This window comes from Vombatus ursinus, unplaced genomic scaffold (genome assembly GCF_900497805.2).
Source record: "Vombatus ursinus unplaced genomic scaffold, bare-nosed wombat genome assembly UNPS02009835.1, whole genome shotgun sequence".
Lineage (NCBI taxonomy): Eukaryota > Metazoa > Chordata > Mammalia > Diprotodontia > Vombatidae > Vombatus > Vombatus ursinus.
In genome coordinates, this window is record NW_020949613.1 from 5,543,251 (window position 1) to 5,571,120 (window position 27,870).

Below are 27,870 nucleotides of genomic sequence, written 5' to 3' on the forward strand. Positions count from 1 at the left end.
CAAAATGCTAACCAATTCATTTAACTTTTTAAAGCCTCTTAACAATTGATTAATAAATGAATCTGTATAACTGACTTGGTTAAAAAAAAAACAAAACCATTCATGCTACTTCTATTAACAGTTTTCAAAAGTAATTTCCCAAAGGAGGAGGCTACTTTTTTCTCTGGAATCACTTTGGGAATTAGGAAAATCTTTGTGCACAGTTGTGGGAAGATTCACTACATATAATATCACCTTCATTTCATTGTGTATTTTTATTACACACAGCTTTATGAGTTGCCTTTAACAACAAAATGAGTTACCTTCTCAAACACAAGTTCAAAGAATACCTGAATAAATTTAAGTAGCTTCATGTTGATTTTTACAATTAAAACAAAAAAGTTAATATTGTCCTACAACCAAACCTGAAGCAATAGTTTCAAAGTTGCATCAGAAACTCCCATTTTTTTACAAAAATATTCCTACAAAATCTAGATCAAATATGAGATATTCAAATCTGCACAGTGCTGAGAATACCACAATAGGTAAGTAGTGCCTTACTCTATGATGATGAAGGGTCTTAAGAATCACAGAATGTTAACACCAGAGAAAATATTAAGAGACTATTTGTCAAACACTCTTTTTCTTATGGATATGTAAACCAAACCTAAGAGGGGTGATGTGACTTCCCCAAGGTCACATTATATTAGCATGATTGGATTGGGACAGGAACTAGACTTGTGATTTTATATATAAGGAACTCCCAGATAAAGGGAAAATGCAGCTTGGCACTTTCTTTACAGCATGTTATCTTAGAATAGACTGGAGCACTAAGAGATTAAGTGATTTGCCCAGGGTCACAACCAGGGACCACTGTCAGAGGAGGGATTTTAAAACCCAGGTCTTCCTGGCCTAAAGGCCAGTTTTCTTTGAGCAAGATGAAAGGAGAAAATTAATGTGAGTTTGCATAGATTTCACATTTGCCTGCTTTATGAAACTGTTAACAGTTTGGAAAAATATGTTGTGGATAACATGTTGTTTCCTAAAAGGAACTCTACTTTTAAAATATTAGGAATATCGTGGCTAAGAAAGAGGGATATTTATGACACATATCTGGAAAACTGAATGTTTTTTAAGACAAACAATTGTTGTCCTGTCCATTACTGCTAAATTCTTTGATGCTGGTTGAACTATTTTGAATTACTAAACATATCATACAAAAAAAATGGTGCCAAAAAAGGGAGGAAAAAAATGTCCTACAGAGAAAAAGAAATAAGTATAGCCTCAATGTTTCCTGACCTATAAGGCCATGCAATAATGCTACTGAGAAAAGGAAACTAAAATACTGCTATAAGATTTGATTTAGTGAATATATTTGGAACCTATTCCATCAATGTTCTTTTCTGATGGGAAAGAAATGGACTTTTTCACCCTGTGGCTTTCATTTTCTTCCTCTTTATATATAAATGATGTAGTACACCTTCAAGTGTCCTTACAAGGACATAGTATTTACATCTTGAGATTCTACTAGTATACATGATATCTGAAATAGTATTCTTGATTCCCACAAGATAAATGTCTAATCATTAGTGCCCTCCCTCATGCCCAGTGACCTCATTAGTCTATAGTCTTCACACTGCTGAGGGTGCACTTCTCCTATCACCATCAAATGTAATGTCAATCAAGGACTAACTCAGTGAAGCAAGAGATAAGTAGGTTACATGGAGTTTAAAATATATGAACTCAATAAAGGGAGGAAATAGGAAGGATATTGGAGAAACAAAATCAAGAAGAATGAGAGGATGGCACAAAATAAAATGAAAAGGGAGTGAAAAGTTCAGGAGAAGCTATAATTTACTCCAGAGGAGAATGTGGGGAAATAAAAAAATTAAGAAAATCAAATTAGTTTGCTATAGAATGGATCACAGGTGTGAACCAGGGCATAAGAAGACCCAGAGCAGCTGACTGAAATCTGGCTAAGGTCTTACCAGAGCCAGAGGACATCAGGAAGATCAGTTGTTTTCATGTCTCTAATGAGGACTCCAATTCCTAGGGCAGCCCTTTAAGTGACCCAGACTCCAGATAAATTGCATTCTACTGGGCTACCCCAGACCAACAAAGATTCACTGGATTCACTCAATCCAGACCTCTATACTAGCCCTTCAACCATCTGCTCTCTTCTTACATCAGATAAACTATGTCACCTAAGCAAAATACACCCATCACTATTCACATTCAACTACAGTGCAGTAGCTGCCCTTGTAGTTCATACAAAAAAATAGAACCCGTATCCACACTTACTAGAAATTGCTTCTTGTAATAATAAAAAAATCCATAAAATAAAAATGTCCCTACCTTGAACACATTAAGTTGCTGGTTGATTGTTTCTGTTTCCATTCCAACAGTGCCCTGTGACTCCTCGTGTTCTTTGGCTTTCTGGAGAAGATTATACATTTTCTCCAATTTATTGTAAAATTCTTCAAGCCGGGAAATTGTCCCTTCAACTTCTTCCTCTCTGGCCTTTGCTCTGTCCAATAATTTATTGCACTGTTTGCTCAAAGCTTCCAAGTCTCTCTTACTTCCAACAAGATCAGGAGATGTTTCCTCTGTGGTCAGCATCATTTTGCAGGTTTTATTGGCATTTTCGTTGTCAGTTATAAGGTCTTCTAGTTTCTTTAGAAAGTTCTTGATATCACTCTTCTGCCTTTGCAGTGTGTCTCTATCTCTTCCCACTGAAGCCATGCTGTCCAGTTCATCATCAAATTCCGCAAACTGAGAAAACATTTCTCGGATGGTATTCTGGAAATGACCGATGCCCTGAAGCTTTGTCTCTAAGAACGAACATTTTTCTTCAACTTGCTGGCTGACTTCACTGTGCTCTTGTTCTAAAGATTCTGCCTCTAACAAGAGATCTGAGGTTCCCTTTGAGTCTGAAGCTTCCAGCACCAGGTCCTGGGCAAACTTTTTGGCTGACTCTATCTGGGGCTTCAAGGCCTGAAGTGATTTCTGCTGGGCCTGCATGACAGTCAAGTGTTTATTACTGCAAGCCTGAGGTCCTAAGGAATTATGAACTTCCAGCTGCTCCTTGGCACACCTAAGTTGCCGGTGGGCTTCTCTGATATTCTCTTGGAACTCTCTCAGCTGCTGTGCCATGTTCTCCAGAGAATGTTTCTTACTATGGAGTTGTTCAGTGACCATGTCTACTTTCTGGATCAATGTCTTATTCTCTTCTCTAACAACCTCTTTGTCTGTCTCACTGGCACTGAGCAAGCTATTTGCAGCATTATTTAATAATTCTACCATTCCGAAGCGTTGGTCCATTTCTTTCTGCAAAGCCTTCACTTTAGTGATCAACTTCTCTGTTTCCTCAGGATCTGGGCAAACCTTTATTTCCATCAAGTTGTTTTGGCATTTGTCTATCCACGGCCTAAGGCTGTCTACATGCTCTCTGTACTTAAAGGCTTTCTCCAAACAATCATTCAGCTTCTCTTGTCTTTCTGTCATTTGTTTAATAAGGCTATCCCAATTGGTTTTAATTGTGTTAAGCTGCAACTGCAAGTCAGCCTTCTCAGTCTCCTGGGTTTTTAATAACAAATTTTCACCTTCTGCAATAGTTTTTTCATAAGAATCAAAATGATCAGTCACGGCTTTCTTAAATTCTTTCTGGTCTTTAATTAATTCCTGCAAGACATCAAATTTGGCTGATACAGGACGAAATCGGTTTTGTTCTTCTTTCTTTGTGCCCAGCCAAGCCTGAAAATCTTTAGACATCTGCTGAAACTGATGGGAGCTTGCACAAGCTGACTGAAGTTGCTGAACATGATTTCCTGCAAAGAATATTACAGATTAATTATCTTTTATCACAAGATATTGACCAAATGTGTAAAAATTAACATGTGAATCCAAGAAAAAAATAACAAATGGGATGAATGTCCAGGATACTTTAAAATAGGGGACTGCAGCTATTTTATCATTGAGAGCCACCGTTGCCCATGGGAAGCCAATGAACCACCAGGAATAGGCCTAATCCAGGGGACAAAGAAAGAAGAGAAACATGTCCTGAAATATGACAGAGAGATGACAAAGGCAGAAGACCGCAGGGGAGTGACAGGTAAAGGAGGAGAGGAAAATATATGTGAAATGAAAAAGTGGTAGAGTATCTCTAACTGCCTCAAATGCCACTCAGTTTCTATAACTCTGGACCAAGGCTGCCTAACTCTGTTTTTTGTTGTTTTTTTAGTCTAGTTTTTGGTTTTATTTTTTTTAGCTAATATTCATATGTGCCAAGCAGTGTTTTAGCTAATATTCATATGTGCCAAGCAGTGTGCTAAAGCACTTTACAATTACCTCCTTTGATCCTCACAACAACCCTGGAAGGTAGGTGTGCTATTATCATCTCCATTTTACAGATAAAGAAACTGAGGCAAACACACGCCCAGGGTCACACAGTGAGTGTCTAAGGCTGGATCTGAACTCAGATCTTCCTGACCCAAAGCCCAGTGGTCTGTTCACTGCCCCACCTAGCTATTCTAAACTAATCACCTATGACTGATAAAGGAGAAGAAACAATGCTTTGATACTATGTGGAAAATGATCAACATTTAAATTATACTTAGTCTAATTGCCTATTTTTAAAAAATATTTAGTCACTGTCACAATGGAGAAATGGCTACTAATGTTAAGCGATAAATATTTATTACAAACCATGTTTAAGATGCTGGGATTCCTTCCATAAAGGCTAAAAAAAATGTAGAGTGAAACTTCATGTTTCTTTTGCCTTTCTGCCCAAAGCTCACTTCTGTTTGCCCTGGGGGAAACCTAGACTGTTCTTACTACCAGCAGATAGAAGCAAGTGAGCACAAAAATGTCAAAAAAAAAAAAAAAACAACAGTAACAACAAAAACAAAAACAAAACCTTTATTCAAGATATTCCTGCACAAGAGTATTCTTTGATAACAACCAGGCTAAGATGACATCACACAGAGATATGAAGTAAGTCCTTTTGCAAGCACAGTCGATTATTTTTTTGTTTTCTGTTGTGAATGGTTTTATCAGAAAACACAGTTGTTTTACAACTGTCTCAAAAGCAACAATTTAGCAGCAATCTGCAAACTCAAATAAAAAGTATATTTCCAATGTATATATTTTTAAATTACACCAACATAGTTAGTAACAGACCAAGACTGTGTTCTGTAGTGAAAGAAGACAGGCTCTCAGGGCAGTAGGCATTACAGTGATCTACAGGTCATACCTTTTACATAATTCGTCTTCTCTTTTACTGTAAGCAAGTTCTTTTGGGAGTTTTTGTTGGCTGGGGGTTATTTTGGAGGCAATCAGGGTTAAATGACTTGCCTAAGGTCACATAACTAGGAAATGTCTGAGGCTCGATTTGAAGTCAGGTCCTCCTGACTCCAGTTCTTTATCCACTGTACCACCCAGCTCCCCACAAGTTCTTTTTATGACCTAGGAATGAGTGGCAAGGAAATGGGCAATACCTATTGTATATGTTCTTATCTTTCTCCCTTCTCCCCACCTCCAGCAAAAAGATGGCAGAAACATAGAGATATACATATATTTGATTAAAACCCACAAACCTGATTTTTGTTCAATATTTTTAAATGCTTTTAAGATTCCTTCTAGCTGCCTACTGAGTTCTGCTTTTAAGTACTCTTCTCCAACCAGTGCTGACAACTCTTCACAGAGGGTCTGGGCCACTTTTATATTCTTGATTTCCTGTTCTACTTCCTGCTTCATTTTTTGGGCTGTTTCCAACTGCTGTTCCATGGCATCAGGGTGTGTGCTCACAGCCAGACTGGTGCTGAGCTTATTGTCCAAGTCACTTAGCTTATCAGAAAGGTCTCTCAGGAGACTTTGATACTGGGTGCTCTTAACAATGGCTTGGTCAATTCGGTCACATCTGTCACTCAATTGACCTGTCAGGCTATCCCACTTTTGGGACACAACTGTCAGCTGTTCTTTCACAGTTCCATGCAGAGGATGGCGTTCACTTGGTTTGCTTAGAATGCTCTGACCGCTTGTTGTTAACTGTTCATACTGAGGCTTCCGGGTATCAAATTCTTTTAGTAGGATCTAGGATAATGCAGGGAAAAAAAAAAAAAAACAAAAAAAACAAACTGATTTACTATGGTAAATAGAACATCAAATGTCTAAGCTAATAAACAATTCACTAATAATTAAACATTTCTGTATGGATTTTTAAGTATTTTTTTCTCTGAATGTTCTATGACATCACAGTGCATCTTTTTTTTTTTGGCTAGGCAATGGGGTTAAGTGACTTGCACAGGGTCACACAGCTAGTAAGTGTTATGTGTCTGAAGCCAGATTTGAACTCAGGTCCCCCTGAATACTGGGCTGGTGCTCCATCCACGGCACCACCTAGCTGCTGCCCACAGTGTATCTTTAAATCAATGATCGATAGCATCACCCAAAGGCAATATACTTTGACTGTCATGATAACATGAAAATAAAACTCAATTACAAATTTTGTTCTTCGAAAAAAGACCAGAATGTGAATTTTTATATATTAAGTCAATATGGAAAAATTAATAGTTGCAAGGAAAACAGGGCATTCTGTAGAGTTGATGTTATAATTATAAACAGTCATATTATAATTAAAAAAGTCAATATGCTTCCAGTGACATCACTTGAGGCATTTTTAAAATTTCTGAAAGTTCACATCATAGGAAATCCAGAGTGACAATTTTGAAATGTATTTTAAGATTTACAAAGTATTAGATGTATATATGAGAGGCAGAGTGGCATAGTAGATTAAGAGCTTCCTTGGAGCCAAGAAGACCTCAGTTCAACTCCCTCCTCTAACATACACTAACTGTGTGTCTCTAGGCAAGTCACTTAGGTAAGTCATGAGGTAGGACTATCCAATAAGGATGCCAGTTTGCCTCTGTACCTTACAGAAGAGGGCTCATTGCTTCACAATCCAACTTCCTACACACAGATGAACTCTTCCACAAAATGTGCTTCTGCTATTCTGTATGACCTAACTTTAATGTCTTTTGCTTGTGGATTTATGTGTCTTTTGATTTGTCTAACTCTAACCAGCTGTGTTCCAAGAGTCCTTCCTTTCCAATCTTTAAAAATTTTCCCTTTCCTTCTCATTCTGCTCATCTCTTCTCAGTACCATATTACATTGGTTTTAAGAACAGTGTTATCCACAACCACAATTAAGTGAATAAAACCTCAAAGGAGCAATTTCTAAACAGTAAAAACTATGTACTTTAGCTCCACATAAAAATGTTATTAGCTGTTTACATGCTCAGATTAATAAAACTTCAAAGGAGCTCACTTAAATGGAGTATGAATAAACCATAATATAGTTGAAACAACAGCATTATTTAGCATACTCAGATAATCAGGTAGATTTCTCCCAGGCCATGAATAGCACAATTTCCATTCTTTCAGGATTCCACTGATTTCTTGGGGTTGTTCTAGACATTACGCTCATCTCCCACAGAAGTTACAGCATTTACAGTGCCAAGCTTTTGTGTTCCCAATGGAGAGATTTTTATTTTGAACAAATGTTATTACAACAGCAAGGAGTTATTAGGTAATATTTACCTGGACCTGCTGCTTCTGGGTATTAAGCATATTTGGGTCAATTGATAAGGGCCCCAGCACACTGACCATCAGTTCTTTTTCAACAAGCCACTGCTTTAACTGAGCTTCCACAGTTTGGAACTGGGTTAGGTTATTTGAGGATTCCTCCAGCTTTTGTTGTCTATCAGCTGTTAACTGATTGAGTTGTTTCCACTTGGAATCTAAAAAAAATAGCAAAGTATTAAATCAACATTTTCACTTACCCTGTTAATATCGCATGGTATACATATTATGCGATGCTATAAAATGACTGAAAGGATGTACAACAGAAATCTGCCTTTAGCCTCATGTTCACTTTTACAGTCAAACCAGGAACTTAACTACTGAAACATAAAGGATTTTTACAATGTAGCTTTCAAAGTTCGTTTAGGTTCCATGTCAATTACATTATCTAAAGTAAAAGAGAAGAAAAAGAAAACATTGAGCCGATTTTGCAGAGATCACAAGGTACAAAAGATACTCAGCTCAGACAGTTTTAAGAGTTCTTTCCTTCCAAAAACACAAGCATGAGAATTCATATTTATGCTATAAACATGGAACCTTTTTCTTTAGACTCATCATTTTAACTAGTACCTAACTACAAATGATTTTCTAACCTGATTTACTGTGCAAGCCTAAACCTTACATCTTCAACAGTCTGCTGGAAATTTCTATTTAGATGACCTAGTATCATCTCCACCTTCACGTGCTTAAAATCAGTCTAATCTTCCCAACATTGGTTTCCACTACTAACATTTCTATTTCTCTCAATAGCACCTCCACGTTTCCAGTCACTCCAGTTTGAAACTTCAGAATTATCTCTGGCTGTTCTTTTCCCATGTTTCTCAATTCCAATCAGTCACCAACTCAACAAGATACAGTAGACAGAGCACAGGACTTGCAGTTAAATAAAGGGGGGGGGGTTTCAAATCCAGATTCTGATCCATACAGGCCATGGTTTCAAGGGCAAGTCACTTAGCCTCTGATTCTTAGTTCCCTTATCTGTAAAACAATGATAATAATAATACTTGCCCTGTAGCCCACACATGATTGTTGGGAGGAAAGAATTTTTTAAACCTGAGTGTTCTATAAACACAGGCTATCATTATCGTGATTATCTGTTTTCCTTTAGGTAACTTTAGAGGGAAAAAGATCTATGGCTGTGGAGGAGAAGGGAACTAGGAAGGCCTCTTGCAGTGGCTCAAGTCCCAAGGCCTCTTCCACAAAGCATTTTCTGACCAGCCCAGCCCAGCCCAGCCCAGCACAGCCCAGAATGGCTACTTCCTCTGAAATAACAGCCTTGGTGACTATACCAGGAGTTCTTAACCTGGGATTGTTAACCTGATGGCCTCATACACAGTAGGAGCTTAATAAATGTATACTGATTGAAGTGAATATAATTGGTTTCCTTTGTAACCCTACACACTTTATTTTATACATTTCAAAACACTATTCAGAAATGGTATCCATAAACTTCACTAAACTAACAAAGGGGTCACAACACAAAAATTCTTATGAACCCCTAAATCTGAATCATCCATTTGGCAACTATCATATACATCCTTGAACTCCCAAAGTTATCATTTTGTGTGTGGCCCATGCCAGTCATAAGTTCGAAAAGCGGCCATCACCTTAACTTACATCTAGCAAGTGTTTTGAAAATTTTAGTATATTGAATTTATTTGATAGGTACAAAACAGCCAGAGTTCTTCTTGCAAGTGCTTAATGCATTTTTAAATTGCAACATGTTAAGTTATGCTATTTAAGAAAAAGAGTATTAACCCATGGGTTTCACACAAATCATGTATTTCTTTTAAGAGAGAAAAAGAGCTCTGTGTACACTCAGTAAACAAGGGGTTGTTAGCATCATTGTAACAGCTACATAATATTATTTGAATGCTTTCATATATAAGGCATGTGACAAATAGTTAAAAGAAATGAAACAACCTCCAGAAATGGACATTATAGGGATTAAAAGTCAGCTTCACATTATGGAATTTAAATAAAATCAAAATGATAACATATAATTAAAACAAGGAAATGGAATGGCCTGAATAAGGGAGAAAATTTACAAATTAGATAACACTAAAATCCCAGCTCTTGGAATATCCAAAATTGAATTTAACTGAACATCGTAGGGTGGGGATTTAAAAAAAAATCTTCCACTAGAATTTTTCATCTCCAGTTTCTAAACTCTATATTCATTTGTCTTGTTTTTAACAGAGACCAACAAGGCACAAAAAACAATCTGAACAAAGACAACAGATAAACTTGTGGTTGATGATGAGTTAAGTCCATCAGTAAGTTAAATTTACATTTTTCATGGCTCTTATTTACCTATAAAATATATGCATTACTTCATATCCTCATTATTCTGTCCAAATTCATAATACTCATTTTCTGATATACAAACTAGCCCACATTTTTGTCTTTTTTTTCTAAAATAAGCATAATCTTGAAATTATGTTAAATTACCCTTGCTTACTGACTCTTCTTTCTATTTAAAATAAAAATAATCAATGGTTAAGCAAAAGATTCACTACAGAGTACTATCTAATAACAAGATCTCACAGAGCAGCACACACTAACTTTTTCATTCCAAAGTAGACTAGTACCTTTATCAATTAACCATGGATACTAGAAGATAACAACCACTTGGGGAAATTGGTGCTGGGGAGGAACATGTATGTTTAGAAAGAAAACAAGGTTTCTGTGCAGAACTTATGTGAAGAGATTTTGTTTTGAAATAAGGACTTCTTAACAATTAAAACTGTCCAAAAATGAAACAGAATCCTCTGTGAGGTAGTGAGTTCTCTGTCAGTGTTCAAGCAGAGTCGAGATTTATCAGGAACATTGTAGTTAGCAGTATTAATAGGAAGATGTTCTACGATGATCTCTTAAGTCCCTTCCCCATGCTAAGATCTATAAATTTGCAACAATCAGTAGTTTCTTAATTATTACAGGAGTAGAATCTTAGACCAGAGGCCAAAATTATATCTCCAATGAGACTCAATATTAGCTTGCATTCGGAATAATAGAAGGCATGCTGGACCTGAAGTCAGGAAGACTGAGTTCACAGACACCACATGTGACAGTGCTCAAGTCACTTAACCTTTGCCTGCCTTAGATTCTCCGGCTGTAAAACGAGCATAACGATAATAGCACCTACCTATTAGGATTGTTGTGAAAATAAAATGAGACAATATTTGTAAAGAACTTTGTAAACCTTCAAGTTCCACATAAATGCCAGCCATTAAAAGAAGCACAAAAGCATAACAGGAACAAGGGAGAAGTTGGAACCAGATATGGGTAGAAGGCTCTTGCCATGCTGCCTAATTAAGTTCTTCTCAACTTTAAGGTACACAAAGTGCCTAGGAAATACTGTCCAAGTGAAATGTAAATATAGGGTCATGTTAAATATATAATTGATAGCAATAGTAACTCAAATTTATATACTTTATATATACTTTAAGGTTTGCAAAATGATTTACATAAATTATCGCATCTGATCTTCACAACAACGCTAGAAGATAGGTGCTATCACCATTATGCAGACAAGGAAACTGATTCTGAGAGAGAGGTTAAATGACTTGCTAAGGGATACCACCAAGCCAGTGTATGAGGTGGTATTTGAACTCAAGTCTTTCTAACTCCTACATTCACTACACCTCCTAGCTGCATTTTTAGAAAATTATTATGTAAAGTGAAATGTATAGCTAAAATTTTGCAAAATACAGGCCCACACCCTGTTATTGAAGATCATTTGCTCTTTATAAGTCTGTCCACCATCTAATGGCCTACATTACTAAAATAATTTAAATAAATAAATTACAGTTTAAATAAATAAACTATAGTCTTTTTAAAAGCTTATCTTTGAATTAATCATGGGTGTTATAATAGAAATTGCCAATTAAATCACAGGATGCTATAAATAAGATCCCTGGAAACATCTTCGATTTGCACATAAACATTTTTCTAAATGTCAAAAAGCTAGAAAAAAGAAAACTTGACACCACTAAAATTTTTTATCATTGACAAAAATATACTCCATACTGTATACCTTCCTAATTGATACTCACTGGTTTTTAGAAACAAGGGAGCTATTAAATTTGGTATGAAACGATCTGCTAATTTTTATCCCAATTTCATATAAAGTGACCCTTCTAAAGAGAGGAAAACAAATTAAGCATGAGAGAAAACAGTTAAAGACTACTTATGTAGGTGTGTGCTTTTAATGTTTTTTGATAAGGATAATGTTAAAAATACAAAACTCACTGATTGGTATTTTCACACTAATAATACAAGTCCTACACCTACACCATACCTATCTCCACCAACATCTGTCTCCATTTGGGTGCCTCAGGAGAATATGGATTCTGCTCCATCAAATCTGTCAATTTGTCTTTCAGCTCCTGCACTTTATTCCTATTTTGCTTCAGTTCTGTTTCAATTGTCTGCCAAAGTGAGAGTAAAAGTCATTGTTAAATTGTGTTTAAATCAAGATACATATGAAAATATAATCGAATAACTTAATTCTATAATATGACCTACAGGAAGAAACCACCATTTAATGGGTAGTCTAATGTCACTGCTGATGGCTCAAGAAAATATGGATTTAAACAGAAATTAGAAGGATGATAGATATAATGATTGTCCCTACAATAGAAAGGGAACTTTCTACTGTCAACAATAGCAAACAATCTTTTATTATGTGCTTGTTAACCAGAAGGTACTCAGGAATACTATAATAAATATGAAAGAATCCCTGAACTCAAGGGTCTTGCCATCTACTGTGGGCGATAATAATTAATCAATTAGTTAAAGGGAGAAAAAACAAGTAGTTAGGTTTTATAAATGCTCAAAGTCTTCCAATGAAAGAATAAGACCTTTACTCTGTCAGAAATGTTTCTCTATTAGATTAAAAAATACATCACAGAGTCAACAAATACGATATTTTGATCTTATGTAGATTTTTGCTACCAGCATCACAAAAAGGTAAAACTTTGTTCTAATAGTTTTCATAGGCAAATTGCTCACTGATAAAAATATGGGCAAAGGTAAAGCTATTTTATATGAGGGGACCCATTAATAGATTTATTTAGCTCCAAATAGTCAAGGTTCCTATAGTTTATTAATACTTTCACATTAGAACTAAACAAAAAGTTCTCAAAGTATCTTATTACTATCAGCTCATTCATCTTTGTATCATCCTTGTGTAAGAAGGAGTAATTATTATAAACACTCTCCACTATAAAGCACAATGAAGTGATTATATTACTTATCAGTTTTGAAGTAACAGGGTTGGAAGTAGCACACAGAATTGCCTGCCAAAAGTCTCTTCTGAAAACTAATCAATGAACTTCTTATTTTATCAAAATGAATTACCTTATTCTGCTCAACTTGTGTCTTCACACCTTCACTATCCGTAGGGGTCATATCCCATCCTGTTGCCTTTTTGTCCATTTTATCTAACCATTGCAGCATTGAACTTGATTCTTCCTGAGCCTTTTGCAATACTATAAGTTTGGCATCTAGTTCAAAGATTTTATCCTTCAATGTGACTCCAAGATTTTCATAACTGTGATTTATGTCAGTCATTTTCTTTTTGATGGATGTCAGTTCTAGGAATTAAAAAAAAGAAATACTAAGGCTCCCAAATATATTTAGAGTCAATGGAGTGAGATGAGTTGAAATAAAATGTGACACATGCTATAATTTTCTCAATATTATCATTACCTAATACAAGAATAATATAGTGGAAAGAATACTAGACTTCAAGTCAGATGACCTTTATGAAATGCCAACTCTAGAATTTACTTTTAGGTTTGACCCTAGATAATGCACATAATTTTTTCTGACATTCAGTTTCATCTGTATGGTAGAATAATAATACCTCCTCTACCTCCCTTACAAGGTTGTTGTAAGGACATAAATATTCCTCCCTCCTCCCTGTTCCTACCTCCTACCTACTTCCCTCACTCCCCTTCTCTCTCTCTCTCTCCATGTATATCTATATCTATCTATCTATAAATAAATATATATATATATATGTATATACATGTGATATGTAGCCATAAATATGTACTAAAGTGCATAATACTGATGGGGTGGTAAGACCTAGATTCCAAAAGACTAAGATCATGTCTCTGGAAGCAACCCTGTTTCCTGTGAGAAAATCTTTCTCTGTTGCAGACACATGCAGACCTGACCCTGTATTCCTCAGATAAAAGCTATCTCAGGGATGCCTGGCCCAAGGACTCTTCCCTGGCACCTGATCCCCAAGGATCATGCTCTGGCAACACTTCTATCTTGTCCCTTCAACAAAGCTATCTCTGTTGACTCCCTGAATTTTCCCATACGTTCTAGCAGCCCAGATCACTGGCACCTGGCCCACCCCAGACTACTTTCCACTCCTTAATCCCACCCAGATGTTTTCACTGTCCCTTTTGCATATAAACATCAGCATCATCTTCATTAACTTGGAAATTCCCAAAGGAACTTCACCCTCTTCTACTGGCATCACAATAAACTTGACTGGAGGATAGTTTGAGGGTGTGAATTCATTCCAGGTGACACCTGTATCCTGACATTTGGGGGTCCCAGCACCCCTAAACTATGTCAGCACTCCTAAACCACCTCAGTACTATTTAGACATAATAATCATATATATCTGAAATTTTCCAGGGATGTAGTAGGTAGAGTGCTGAACCTGGAGTCAGTGAGACCTAGTTTCAAATCCTGTATCAGACACTAACTGGGTGACCCTAGGTAAGACAGGTAACCTTTCTTAGGTTCTGTATCTGTAAATTGAAGGGGTTTCAAGGGGTTGGAGTAGATGATCTCTAATCTCCCTTCCATCTCTAAATCTATGATTCTATAATCTCCTGCACTTACCTCATAGGGTCATTGGGGGGATCAGATGAAATAATGTATGTAAAACATTTTACAGATCCTTAAAGTGATCACTCTCTCCCCCTAGCATGTGTCTCTGTCTCTGTCTCTCTCTCTCTCCCCCCCAACCCCAGCCCCACCCCAGCACGCACACACAGATGTACAAATTTTATGAGGATGTGTTTCAGAGCCTGGACATTCATTTGTGTGGGGAACTTCCACTATGGAAACTTCATCCACTTATGAACATCAGCAACTCATTTGTAACTTACAGTCTTAGACCGTTGTGGGGTGTGGGGCACTGGTGAAAGGTCAAGGAAGTCACCCAGAGTTAAACAGCTAATATATATCAGAGAACTCAAACCCTGACCCTGAGACTGGCTCTATATCTAACATATCATGCTGCCTCTCTACCTTACACATAATAGGTACTTAATAAATAGTAGTTTATTTGCACTGAACTGAAAAATAAAAAAAATGTAAAAATTAAACTGTTCTGAGATTATGGAAGAGGAAGGACTCACTTCTCACTTGGAAGCTGGGAGAGCAACAAATTGTTAATATAATGACAAGAAATTATTCATACTAAATGTAACATGGACTGCCACTCCCTTAACAATCCTAGTAGTGTCAGAATTTCAATAACGTCTTTACAATCCTACTCTTAAGATATTTTCTCTTTATTAGATTGAGCTGAACCACACTCTGAGGCCCCACCACTCAGAGATTTTACCTTGTAAAGGAACCTAGTTTAAGCTGGATCTCAGCTCCTAATATGCTTGCCCCCTTCCATTGGGATTTATGGCATGAAGGGCAAAGCAGCCAGAATGAAGTGGTTTTGAATTGCCAAGGGCCACTGGGGTCTTGCTACCTCATACTACCTCCTCTCTCTTCCCTCCTAACAGTACAAAGAACTTTTCATAGGTCTCTTGGTTGGGAAATCCATTGTTCTCTGCACTCATGGGACATCCCCTAGGGTGGCAGGTTTGCTAACCTATTATCTCAATTAAAGATGCTTTATTTCTCAACTTTTGGCTTTGATTTATTTCAGGACTTGACAGAGTTGAGCCTGAAAGAATGTGTAGGATTTCAACTAATAAAAAATAAAATTGAAAAGGATATTCAAAAGTGTTTAAAATAGTATAGGCAATGATATAGAGGCAAGAAAGTGCAGCAAGCATATGTTACAACACAAAAAACAAAAAAATATTAAGGAGTCCATTTTATTCAGTAGACAGAAGTAAACCACTGAAGTTTTTTGTAGGGGGAAAACAGTGGAACCTTACGTTAGAAAAATGAATCTGTATAGCTTTATGAAACCCTATGAAATTATCTAGCATGCCCTTCTGTAGAAAAATTAAATATTAAAATAGCATCCCATAGTAGTAATCTAATCATTAGCACTATTTATGAATATAAACTGGTTTTTGTCTCCCAATAATGTCACCTTTCAAAAATTTTATAATACGTAGTTTAAATTATTACTCACCTTCATTTGTCAAGAATTCCTGTGTATCTGAGGTTGTCCCTTCACCATTTAAGACTGTTCCACCTAAGAAAACAACAGGAATATTCCAGTTTTGAAAGAAAAAATTCACAATTTACAGTAGAAATTAATATAGACCACCTTATAAACTTCTATGTTCTTAATAGGTATTTTTTAAGAATTAATATTTAAAAATACAAAATGTTATCTCTAATAAGTCAAAGTGAGGAACAAAGATTCAAGAGCTCTGTATTATATGCACTTAGAACATTAGGCATTAGATAATGATTTTAAATCACAAAATTACACAGTATATACCACTTTAAAAGCAGTTTATGGTAAGAATGGCTTATAATATGATATACTAACAAAAGAACTGCACATTGGCAACATATAAAGTAATGACATTTATCTAGCCCTTCTCAAAGGCCTCTCAGTTGGATTGACATCCCAGCTCTGCTTATAATTGTGTAACTTCAGGCATGTGACTTATGGGCCTCTTTTTCCTCATATGTAAGATGAAAACATTGGACCATACAATCTCTAAGTTTCCTCTCAGCTCTAAATCCTATGACCTTATGTACTATATCAAGAAAAAAAAAATACATTATATTGACTGGGCTTCTGTATCTCAAAAAAGTTTCTTAGATTTCTAAACTTAAAAAAAATTTCTAAACTTTCATAGTAAGATTTTTCTATTCTTAACTGAATATGCCACATATGATTCACAGGGAGTAAAACTACAATGTGGATGTACAAGATCAATTTTTGCCTTAGTTAGAAACTGACAAGAAGTAGAAAACTAGGAATTAAATTTTTATTATTTAATGTAAAATGTACAAGTATTGAAATAAGCCAAAAGTATCAAAAAAAAAAAAAAACCTTAGTCCTAAATTGTATGAATAGAATCTGACCATGAGGGGAAAGGGAAATTATCACACCCAAATATAAGATGAATCTTCCTTGCTATAGGTTTAATGGAGCATAATTAATGGTTGCCTTGGAGAAGTCCAGCTGGAGAGTTAGTGTCACAACAGTGACAGCTGGAGGATAGACAAATTAGATAAGTCACAGAAGAAATTTAGTAACCTTCAAAATAAACATATAGAACTTTCCCTCTCACCAAGTCCTGCATTTTCTGGTGTTGATAATGAAATAAATGTATTTTGCCTTAATACAACATAAATGTAAAATTATATGAATAGCTTTTTTAAAAGAATGGTTAAAAGTAACTTTTTGTTGAAAAATTGGCTTAATTTTGAGCTATGTAACTCACAGATGTCTAAGGCACTATGTAATTGTTTACTGCGGTTATGCCACACAGACTCAGACAGACTAGAAGAAAACAAGAAACCTACACTTTAAACAAAAGTAGCTGTTTTCTCCCTTTCTTCCCCTTTTCCTGAGGAGACCAGAATTTTTTTTCTTTATGAAACATTCCAACAAAGGCCAAAATCTAATTCAAACAGCATTCTGGCCTATCAGTTTGACTACTATAAAGTCTGTCCTAATTTTTTTAATTGAAAAAGTATTTGTTGTTTTTTTATTGCTTACATAAATAAATTCACTGAATTAGTTTAAATGGCACCCATCAAAAAATGAAGATAAAAAAGTTTTATTTTCAAAACCTGTCTGTTTAGTTATATTGCTAACTAACAAAATGTTTTTTTATAAAGGATTGATGTATATGCAGGTATATTTTCTTTATTGCTAACTTTCTGTTTATTTCTTTAAAGTTATTGTTATGCACTAATATGCAGGATGACAAAAACAGCATGGCAAAGAGGAATGAGCTCTTGGTTTAGATCATAACTGTAAAATACATACCTGATTTAATCACTGCTATTGCCTTTGTAGGGGAAGTCATAGCGCTTATTAAGTTACATAATGATGTTCCTTTGCTGTTTACTTTCTGAATCTCTGGTGTTTTCGAGCTCCACTCCCCTTGTAATTTCTTGAAATGTAAAAACACATTATTTTTTTCACTTTTGTTACATTTTCAAAGTTGTACATCTCTTTTCAATCTCTTAAATACATAGCAGGAGCAGTGATGAAGATGGGCCCTGATTTGAGGGGCGGATGGAAAAATGAGACAGCATCCCAATTCTTTCTGACAGTCCCATTGCAAGCAGTGAGAGAGGAGTCACAACACATCCTATCATTCTGCTCTATTCCACAGAATGAATGGAAGCTCTACTTATACTAGCTACCACTGTATTCCAAAATAACTGTCAACTACAAATCTAGCAAACGTGCTAACAGCCACCTTTCTACAGCAAATGATACTGAGTTTAAAAAAAATGAATTAAATCACAGAGGTACATTTATTAGTAAGCTTTCAAAAATTAATTAAAAGGGAATAAAAATTTATTTTAATTTTTTAGAGGCCAATAGAAGAAAATTTACTTAGATAAGCCAGTGATGAGAGCATGCAATACTCATGCCATAGAATATATAAACCATTATTTCCAAACGACTTCATGGCTTACATATATGTTATGGAATGATGCAGAATTAGTCATGGAAATATTTGACAGTAACACATTTTATTATATAACTGAGAGGCATTTTGTAAAGCTGAAGAAGATTTAGACTCATAGTTATCAAGGTCTGGGTTCAAGTTCTGCTATGGCACATACTAGCAATGTGACCATAAGCTAGTTACTTAATTCCAAAGGATCTCAAGCAATCAGTGTTCTAAGGCTATAAATTACAGAAAATTTGTTGATCTGCATTAGTGGAGGGAGTTTCTACAAAAAGAATTCCCTACACTGATGAAATCATAGGTCAGGATAAAAAAAAAAATACATAACCAAACAAAGATTTGATGGGTAGCGGGCCTAAAGCTTTGGATTAGGAGGCAGTTCTTAATGTTTTTTTCAAATATCCATTATTTCATTCATTCCAATTATCCATTCAAATGCAAATTCCTCTCAACTTAAAGGCTGAAAATCTGCTATTTCTTCTGAACAGAACAAATTAGTCTAAAATAATTATTTTAAAAATAAGAAGGTGCTATACATAGTCTGAAGACATGATTCAAACCAAAGCACTCATCAGCATTAAGCAGTTAATGCTTAGTCAAATACAGATGTACAATGATATTTAATATCATTCTATCTAACATGCACTGATTCACCTTAGTTTCTTCCAAAGATTTCTTTAAATCATCTGTACCCATTGAGGGTTGGATGATGGGAATTTTCTCTGTGGCTTCTTCCATCCATGTCTTTAGGTATTTGACAAGAAGCTGAAAGGCTTCTGTTTGTTCTTGACAAGAAGATATTGCTTCTTTCCTACACAACAAAAGCCAGAAAATAATTTCAACAAAAATAAAAGAGTCCAGATCAACGTGCATGGCCTTTATCAGCAACATCTTTGACAAAAGGTATCATCACTTAAGGAACTGTTGTTAGCAATTGGCAAGTCAAATACAGCAGAACAAACAGCTGTTCAGCTGCCTAAATTCTTGGTCCTGTTCCACTCAACATTTTGAATCTTCAGGTCAGCATTATCTGTTTAGTCCAGGACTTCCTTGGGGAAACAAGAAGTGAAAAGTGATACTTAAGCAGCAGCACCTCAGTCTCAAGGAAGAGAGAAATATGTAAAATATAAATTCAGTGAAGGCATAATGGAACAGATTAATCGTGGGATTTCCACGAACTTGAGGGTCACAGTTTAAAAGTGCAGGAGATAAGTATCTATTTCCCCCAGCCCCATAAAGGATGATTGCAGCTATAATTGTGGTCCAGTTAATAGAAGGAATAGTAGTACTTCCTTGACCACTTCAGTTAGTAGAAAGTCAGTCTAGTCAAACTTACTTGTCTACTTCCCAAACTGGATAAAGTTTAGACTTTGGTAGTGATTGGGTAAATTCTATGCCATAAACAAAACCTACCTACTTTCACAGAAATTATTAATTATTCATTCTTTGTGAAACAAATGAGTTTCATTTCATTTTCTCTTAAATAGAAAAACATTAATGCTATTGTGTAATTTGGGGTACATATTTTTAAAAGCTAAAAAAGCAGAAATAGACTGATCAGAAATCTAAACATAATTTAGAGGAATATTAGAAATAGTTATGCCAACAGAGAGCAAGAAAACTGGAAGAACAGCTATACATTTTGGTCTGTCCTGCCTAATTAGTTGTCTTTGTGAAGTCAGACCATTGACTGGATAGATTAAGTGTCAAAATTAACAACAAATTATAAATTAGAGGACAAGAAAAAAGGAAAGAAAGCATTGTAAAAGCTCTAATTCAATCTATCTAAACAACCGTGGTTAATAAGCATTTGATCTCCTTGACAAGTGGAAAGATACAGTATCAAAAGACAACCCAGTTTAAAATACTAGTTCATTTACAACATGAAAAACTTGTCCAGATTTGAACAGGAAGAAGAGAGAAGGCTAGATAGAATATGAACAGGCTATGGAATACACTCAGAGATCCCAAATTGCTCCCTGATTTAAAAAAACCATAATTTTAGTATCGATACTCTCCCAATCTTCATATATCATTTAATAAAACTATGAAAAGAAACATAGTAGAAAATTAAGTTTCCAGAACTCATGGTATAAGAGTCAGTCCTTCTCAAAAGAATTTAGGGATAAAATTAGAAGGACAGTACTTTTATGTAACCATGTTCTAAGCAATGAGGGTACTCCCTCAAAGACTACAGACCATAAACTAAATATGTTTTCCTAATTTGTACAACTATTGTCCATACCCTCCCTGTAACGCAATATAATCTTACATATATAACCCCATGCGTCTTCCTCCTGAGAGAGAGCAACAAATTGATGGAAACTAGAACAAACCTACAGTGTTTCTATAAACAGTATTACTTGTTTTCATTTTTAATGAAACACTTAGACTCAACACCAAGCATTTTACTTGGTAGAGCAAAAACAGCTGTAAAGAGTTTCCTTCAACAAGGAAACTTTCAATCATGTTTGCCATATGTCAGTTAAAAACTAAAAGACTCCTTGACAGAGGCAATAACAGAAATTACATTATTCTAGCATCTTCTATCAGTACCAAGTGAAGCATAAAAATGCTTACTAAAGGTACTCAACACTGTCATTGAGAATATCTTACACAGAGTGCAAATGGAACAGGGACTCCTTATAGACAATGAGGTCTGCCAGATACTAATGACTTTGTGCACCAAATCCCCCAAATATTATCAAGTTTTCTCAGTAAGATCCATAGTCACTCAAAGAAGATCAATGAACAATCCACATGGGGAAAATCAAGTGGATAAACAATGCTGATATTGCTCAGATTATGACATTCAGTTGAATGGGCAACGCTTTGAGTTAGTGTATCCATATATCTCTCTTAAAAGGGTGCTAGATATGCACAATGAACTGGGTACAGATTTGAATTACATGAAGAGAGCGGGCTTAAAAGGATTTGGAAATCAACAGGATTTTCAAACATTTTAAGTTTTCAAATAAATCTTTTTAATAAATATCCATATTCCCTCAGCGATGGCATATGGTTACATATCATGCAAGACTACAATCTCCAAAGAATCAAAATGGTGAGTAATGCAAAGGACAATGGAGCAATGAATGGTGGGCTGAAGCATATTATCAAGTGTGGTATGCTCAAGGAACAGAAAAGATATCATTCAAGAAAAAATATATGGAAAAAGAGGTAGGTTAGTTATGTATCTAACTAGAGCAATGAATAACAGATAGGCAACCTAAGCACTGCACTACTAAATATGAAAAAAACTTAGAGAAGATCTCTAACATTTTGAGTATGACCTATACAGAGAATTTCTGGAAACACATAAGCAAGTATAACACATAATGATAAAGTATGGATTAACTGTAATCTGCACCTGTGAGAAAAGAGGACCCAAAATGATGAGATCACAGATCCAATCAAGTATGGAAAATGACTTTTAAAAGCACTAGAAAAGTTGAAAATCAAGAATTTTAAAAATGCTATTATTTTATACAATCATTATAAATATTAGCTAATATACATGGTTTCAAAGGGATTATTTATAAGGTTGCCAGATTTTAGTTCAGACAATACAGGACATATTATTACCTGGGAAGGGAAAAAGATAGGATTTGTCATGTATTAAGGAATGCATAATTAATCAAATATGGAACCAGTAAGCATCCCTAATACAATAAAAACACAACTAGTCACCTGACATCAGGCAACCTTATTTAAGATTTTGCTTAGTCATTTTATAGGGTGACTTATTCCATATGACAATAAAAGTTTAACTGTAACATACCACGCATACCAATAAAACTTGAGCAGTTAAGAAAACAAATATAAAAGGGTTTCAAGGGAGAATGAGTAATTTATATGACAGTATGTAAATTGTTTAACTTATTTTTCAGAGGCAATAGAGACAAGCCCCAGTCTATATACTTCATGTGCCATAATGTACCAGAAGGTATTAAAAACAAGAAAAGAACTTTAATAAGTAAGGGAAGAAAAGCAAATAAAACTCACTGACTTTCATGCTAAAGACACAGGACAAAAATGAACATTAAAGAAAATGCTGCTACAATCTCTATAAAGTAAAATATTGCTTAATGGTTACATACATTTAATTGGTTCTCTTTTTAACAGAGAAACACTAAGAATCTGTGACATTTTAGTATGATTAGGTATAAGAATAAAGAATTTCTACCCAGATCATGAGCAAAGGGCAGAATAGTGACATTCAGCACATGGGTGACATGTGCGTTTGTACAAGTATGTGGAATACTGGAACATAAGAAATTCCTGAAGCTGGACTAATTAGTAACAACTGCAGAGCTTGTAAATTGGCCCAGTTTGAAAAGAGAAATAGCTTGATGGGATTATACAACAAAATCAAGTTCATTTTGTGTGTGATCTGATGGGAGAAAAGTATGTGACGTGACATGGTGAAAAAGATATCTCTATGAGGACAGAGAGTACTCACAAGTTTCAAAGCACAAAGCTTCCTCAAGACATAGGTAATTTTTCTTTTTTTATTTATTTTAAAATCAACATTTATCTGTTTATACTCTTTAGCCTCAAACCCTTTATATGGTCAAAATTCTTCTAAAAATGAAAGAAAAATATTCTGTGGGCTTTAGTATGAAAAATCTAATTAATTTTGATGAAGTTTAATTATTCCTTCATCTCAATTTAAATTAATCCTTTGAAGTTTTCATATACCTTATTTGTCCCATAAACCATAACTATTGAAAAAGGCATCTTTAAAATAGCAGGCATCTTTAAGAAGTGAACACAATTTAAAATAATTTCTTTATTTTAATATATTATTATATGATATATTATTATATTTTTATTATTTATTAATTTATTACTCTTGACTGTCACTAGATGGATCTCTGATATCAATGTCATTTCAATGGCAAACAGAAATAAAGTATATTCAAAAAGCTTTAGAGACTAATAACTTCTTAAAAGACATCATGGATTATTTGCAAAATGTTTTTGAATAATTTCTTCGCAACTAAATTTATACTATTTAGGTGAAGGAAGTAATGAATCTCAAAAAATGTTTACAAACAGTGTAGTCAGTTTTAATAGAATAAAAAACTTTTAAATTAAAACATCAAGTTAAGTAGTATTAAGGCTACTCAGAAATGTATAAAACTCATTCCAATACTTAATCTGCATATGCAGTTGGTTTCAGAAATCACTCAATCTGTATGACAGGGAATAAAGTTCAAATGAGAAAACCACACTTACTTTTCCCTAATGGTATCCTCCAATTCCTTGAACTTCTTTGACAAAGTATTTGTTTTTTCCAAAAGTAGAGCCTTATCCCCAGGGAAACCATGAATAGACAGTTCCTTCAAGAGGTTTTGCAAAGTTTCAAGATCTTTTTTGCATTCTAAGACTTCATTGCTAGACTCCTATAACACAATAAGATATTGAATTAATTTCATCATCATTATCATAAGATATTCTCAGATGCTCTTGGCAAATTAAGTTCCAAAGAACACTACTCAAAGGGCAGGAATCCTGCCTCCTACCCCATTGAAGACCCATATGCACAAAATAGGTATGCAAATAAGTAAGATGCCTGAAATGGAGTATTTTCAAGATAAATAAATAAACATCAAAATATGTCATTTACATTTTGCTTATTTTGTAAATTTTTTCATACTCTGTGCCAATATTACTTTTGGTACATTAGATATAAAGAATGTCATTAACAGTATGCTGAGTAGCCATATTTATTCCAATTTGATAAGAGATTTCAAGAGAAGGCAATGTTTTAAAAGATCTTTAAAAAACTTTTTTGGTTATAAAGTAACTTAAGAGCACTTAAAATGTGACCCTACATTGTACTTATTCACAAGTTATGAATTTATAAACTTGTAAATGATTCCAATTCACTAAATGAGCATGAGTTCTTAAGTGTCAGAAGACCTACTTGAATATACTGAGACAATTCAATAACATTTTTTCCTGGACCATCCATTTCAACAAGAGTCTGAGCTTTTGTTTCAAAAAATGACTGAAGCTTTTCTGAAAGTCTTTCAAATGATTCTACTTTGGTTTTCAGCTTCTCCAGGTTGTCAAGTTTTTCTTTGTGTTTTTTACTGGCTTCTGAAAATCGAACTGACAGGTCCTTCATTTTGGCTTGCAGAGAGGATGCAGTAGACGGGTCTGTGGTATCCACAAATTTCTTCACTTTTTCATTCATGGCTTTCATACTGCTCTGGCGACCTGCAATATCTTGCTCCATCATCTAAAACAAACCACATACTGCATATTTACAAATAAAATCAGAGAGCTTAAGAAACTGACATTCTTAATGTTTCAGGCTTGAATAACCTGAGACTACAGAACACTAACTGGGATTGAATTACGAATCTAAACATTCCCCTAAGGAGTCCCCATATCTCTCTTTAAGGGAAAGAAGAGAACAGCTGGCATGTTGCATGAAAGACAAGGGAAGGAACTGCCATTCAACAAACCCCAGGATCCGATGGAGCCTAGGGATTATCCATGGTCAGAAGTCTTAAAAGGATAGACGACAAAAAGGTTGATCTGATTGACCTATGTGCAGCTGGTTGGAGCAGAGATAAACAAGGTAGAACACCTTGTAAGCACTGCAAATTATGTAAAATTCATGAAAATGTGCATATGGCTGTCAAGAGAAATTATTTTACCTTTTTATGACAGTGTACATGTGTGTTTAAAAGCAATATTTTTCAACATTTAGTTAATAACAACTCTTATCTTCCTGTTTGTCTTAAATTCTTCTTAAATCTACCTATTCTTATATGACCATATGGCCTCTTTTTTCCATCCATAAGAGGAAAGATTATTTTGTTTTTTTAATAACACTTACCATATTTTTACTGATGATGTCTTGAATAGCAGCAGAGTTTAAGGGCACTTGACCTTGCTCCTTCAGAGATTTTTCAACACTTCCCATCCAATCCAACATTTCATCTAAACCATCCTGCACACTGAGGGATCGGGTTAAGGTAACCTGGAGTTTTTCGTTCCGCTCATTAATAGACTTAGACAAATTATCATATCTCCCAACAATGTCATCTGATGAAAAAAAAAAGAGCACAAGAAGATTTATCAAAATTCTTCCCCTGTTTTTTCACTTTTTAAGGAGTATGCTTAATAGCATTTCAAACATCTGAAAGTTCAATTGAAAAAGAAACACGTTAAATGACAAATCCTATATAACATCACAGAAACTAAAATTTAATGATGTCAAAATGCAAAATGCTAAAAGAAAAATCTGTAAGAATTGTTCTCTTTCTCTCTACACGCACACACACACACACCCACACACACACAAAATGTCCCAACAGCCTTAGTGTGGTTTTAAGCTATAAAACTTTAAAAAAAATTTAAACTACAAAAGCTTAAAACTTCATTAAGAATTTTGGGACACTCTGTATATCTGCATTTGCAATTTAATTTGTAGCCATAAATATACCCATATCTTCCCCCATGACAGAATTAATGTAGTACTATTTAGAGATCAGAGAAGTGAACATTTGAAGTTAAGGTTGACTCTCAATCTGTCACTTCAAATTAACTATAGTTACTGAAAACTGTTTGGAAAAAGGTTCCAGCCAGAGACAGCTGCTTATAAGAAACAGTAAACAAAGTTGTCAAGATTTATCAAGCTCTGTCCTTGAAAAGTGTTCAACCAAAGACTTGGACATTCTTCACCTGCTAAGTACTCACTGTATATATACGTTCATAAGGGGATTTGAGGAAAAAAGAAAAGCATACAAAATTCACTTAAAATACAAAGAAAATATCAAGTATTGTTATGTAGATTTTTCCCTGAATGTAGATTGTGATTTCAATGAAGTATCACATTCAGGTCTTTCTACATATGTTTACCAGCAGAAAAGAGAAGCAAGCAGTGGTTACTAGAGAAATTTTAACCCATATGCTATAGATTAAAATATATTCTCAGTTATGAGGGCTTAAAGCATAGTTTAGAGATGTAAATATGCACACAGTGATTTCACTTAGGCAGGGAGCTTTGAATTTCAATACTAATGCATATAGTATTATTACATCATAGATCTTAGAATACTAAAAAGTTCAAAGACGTGGACTTTTAATGTATTCATCATCTCTTCCCAGGAAAAGCCAAGTTATCTGTTTTTAATCAAGTATTTTATTTATCAGTCATTGACCAAGAGTACTCATAATTATTTCGGGATGTAAAGTTACCTTTATGTTCTTCCATTTTAATAACTGGATATTCTATGGTAATTCAGCAAAAGATTTTTGCCTCTAGAACATCTTTGTGAAACAGTAAAGTCCTTATAAATAATATGTAAATGTAAGCCTATTTAACCTAAGGAAGCTATTCAATTCATTTCAACATATTGAACATTTTTTGAAGGCTCGAGGTGGATTAGATGACCTCCAAGGTCTCTTCTAACTCTAGATCTAACATCCTATGTACTTATTCTTTAACAGAAACATTTTATGTCAAGAAACAGGGTGAATTTTTTATTTTTTAGAAAACAGAATATAGTTTAAAATACCACCACCCCATTCCCCATTATGCCAATCCTTGAAACGAAGAATCTGAAAGACTCTCAGTGGTTTTAGGTGGTTATTATTGTCATTGTTGTTGTTTTTGAAAGCCTAAAATGTTTTTAGGATGCTTATATTATTCTATGAAAGTATACCAGGAAAAAGTCTTAAAAAATATTAAAATTACATAAAGACTGTGCTACCATACCACATTCTAAGCAATAAAAAAAAAAATGCAACCTAGCTATATAGCCAGCAAGAGTCAATACTCCAACATTGCCATAGAGAGGCACATGTATCACTAAACTATGCTTTAAGCCTTAATAATTTTTAATTTGCATTATATTTTAATTTATAGCATATGGGTTAAAATTTCTCCAGTAATCATTTCTCTGCTGGTAAACATATGCAAGAAAACAAAAACAAAAACAAAAAATCCCCTAAGGTATAGGGTTTCCATGGGTCTCTCAAATACTGTAGCCCCATGGACTTGCAGTATTTAAGATCGCAAGAGAGTTAATATTTGTCCGTAAAGCAACTTTACAAAGACAAAGTCCCATCTTACCTTTTGTCTAAAATATGCTACTAGAATTATCCAGGTTATACTTGTTTTGAAATACGTTTAACCATCTGCTATTGAAGTGTTTTAATTTATACTTAGGAATCCATAAACACACACACAGAGTGCTATGGAAACAAGAAAGCTAAAGTTAAAAAAACCCATCTATTTACTCACTCTACAATATTTACGGAACAACTATTGGATAAATACACATCACTCCACTAGGCTGAGGGTGGATTACAAAGGAATGAATTCCATCCTTACAGAGTTCACTAATCTTATCAGAGAGGAAAGCATCTATTTAGACACATATGTGCAATT

General features: G+C 34.7%; 1 protein-coding gene across 11 annotated transcripts in view; it reads right to left on the reverse strand.

Moving 5' to 3' along the window:
* The window catches only part of DST (dystonin), a 445,378-nt gene that overhangs the window by 120,074 nt on the left and 297,434 nt on the right, over positions 1–27,870 (reverse strand). For all 11 annotated transcript variants that reach the window (XM_027852998.1, XM_027852999.1, XM_027852997.1 and 8 more), the window contains 11 exons: positions 25,312–25,520; positions 24,388–24,705; positions 23,697–23,863; positions 19,110–19,266; positions 17,798–17,924; positions 15,974–16,036; positions 12,979–13,214; positions 11,918–12,047; positions 7,576–7,775; positions 5,574–6,069; positions 2,335–3,806 (listed from right to left, as the gene is read on the reverse strand). In XM_027852998.1, coding sequence (XP_027708799.1) covers positions 2,335–3,806; positions 5,574–6,069; positions 7,576–7,775; positions 11,918–12,047; positions 12,979–13,214; positions 15,974–16,036; positions 17,798–17,924; positions 19,110–19,266; positions 23,697–23,863; positions 24,388–24,705; positions 25,312–25,520 — 3,575 coding nt within the window. The remainder of the gene's footprint in view (positions 1–2,334; positions 3,807–5,573; positions 6,070–7,575; positions 7,776–11,917; positions 12,048–12,978; positions 13,215–15,973; positions 16,037–17,797; positions 17,925–19,109; positions 19,267–23,696; positions 23,864–24,387; positions 24,706–25,311; positions 25,521–27,870) is intronic.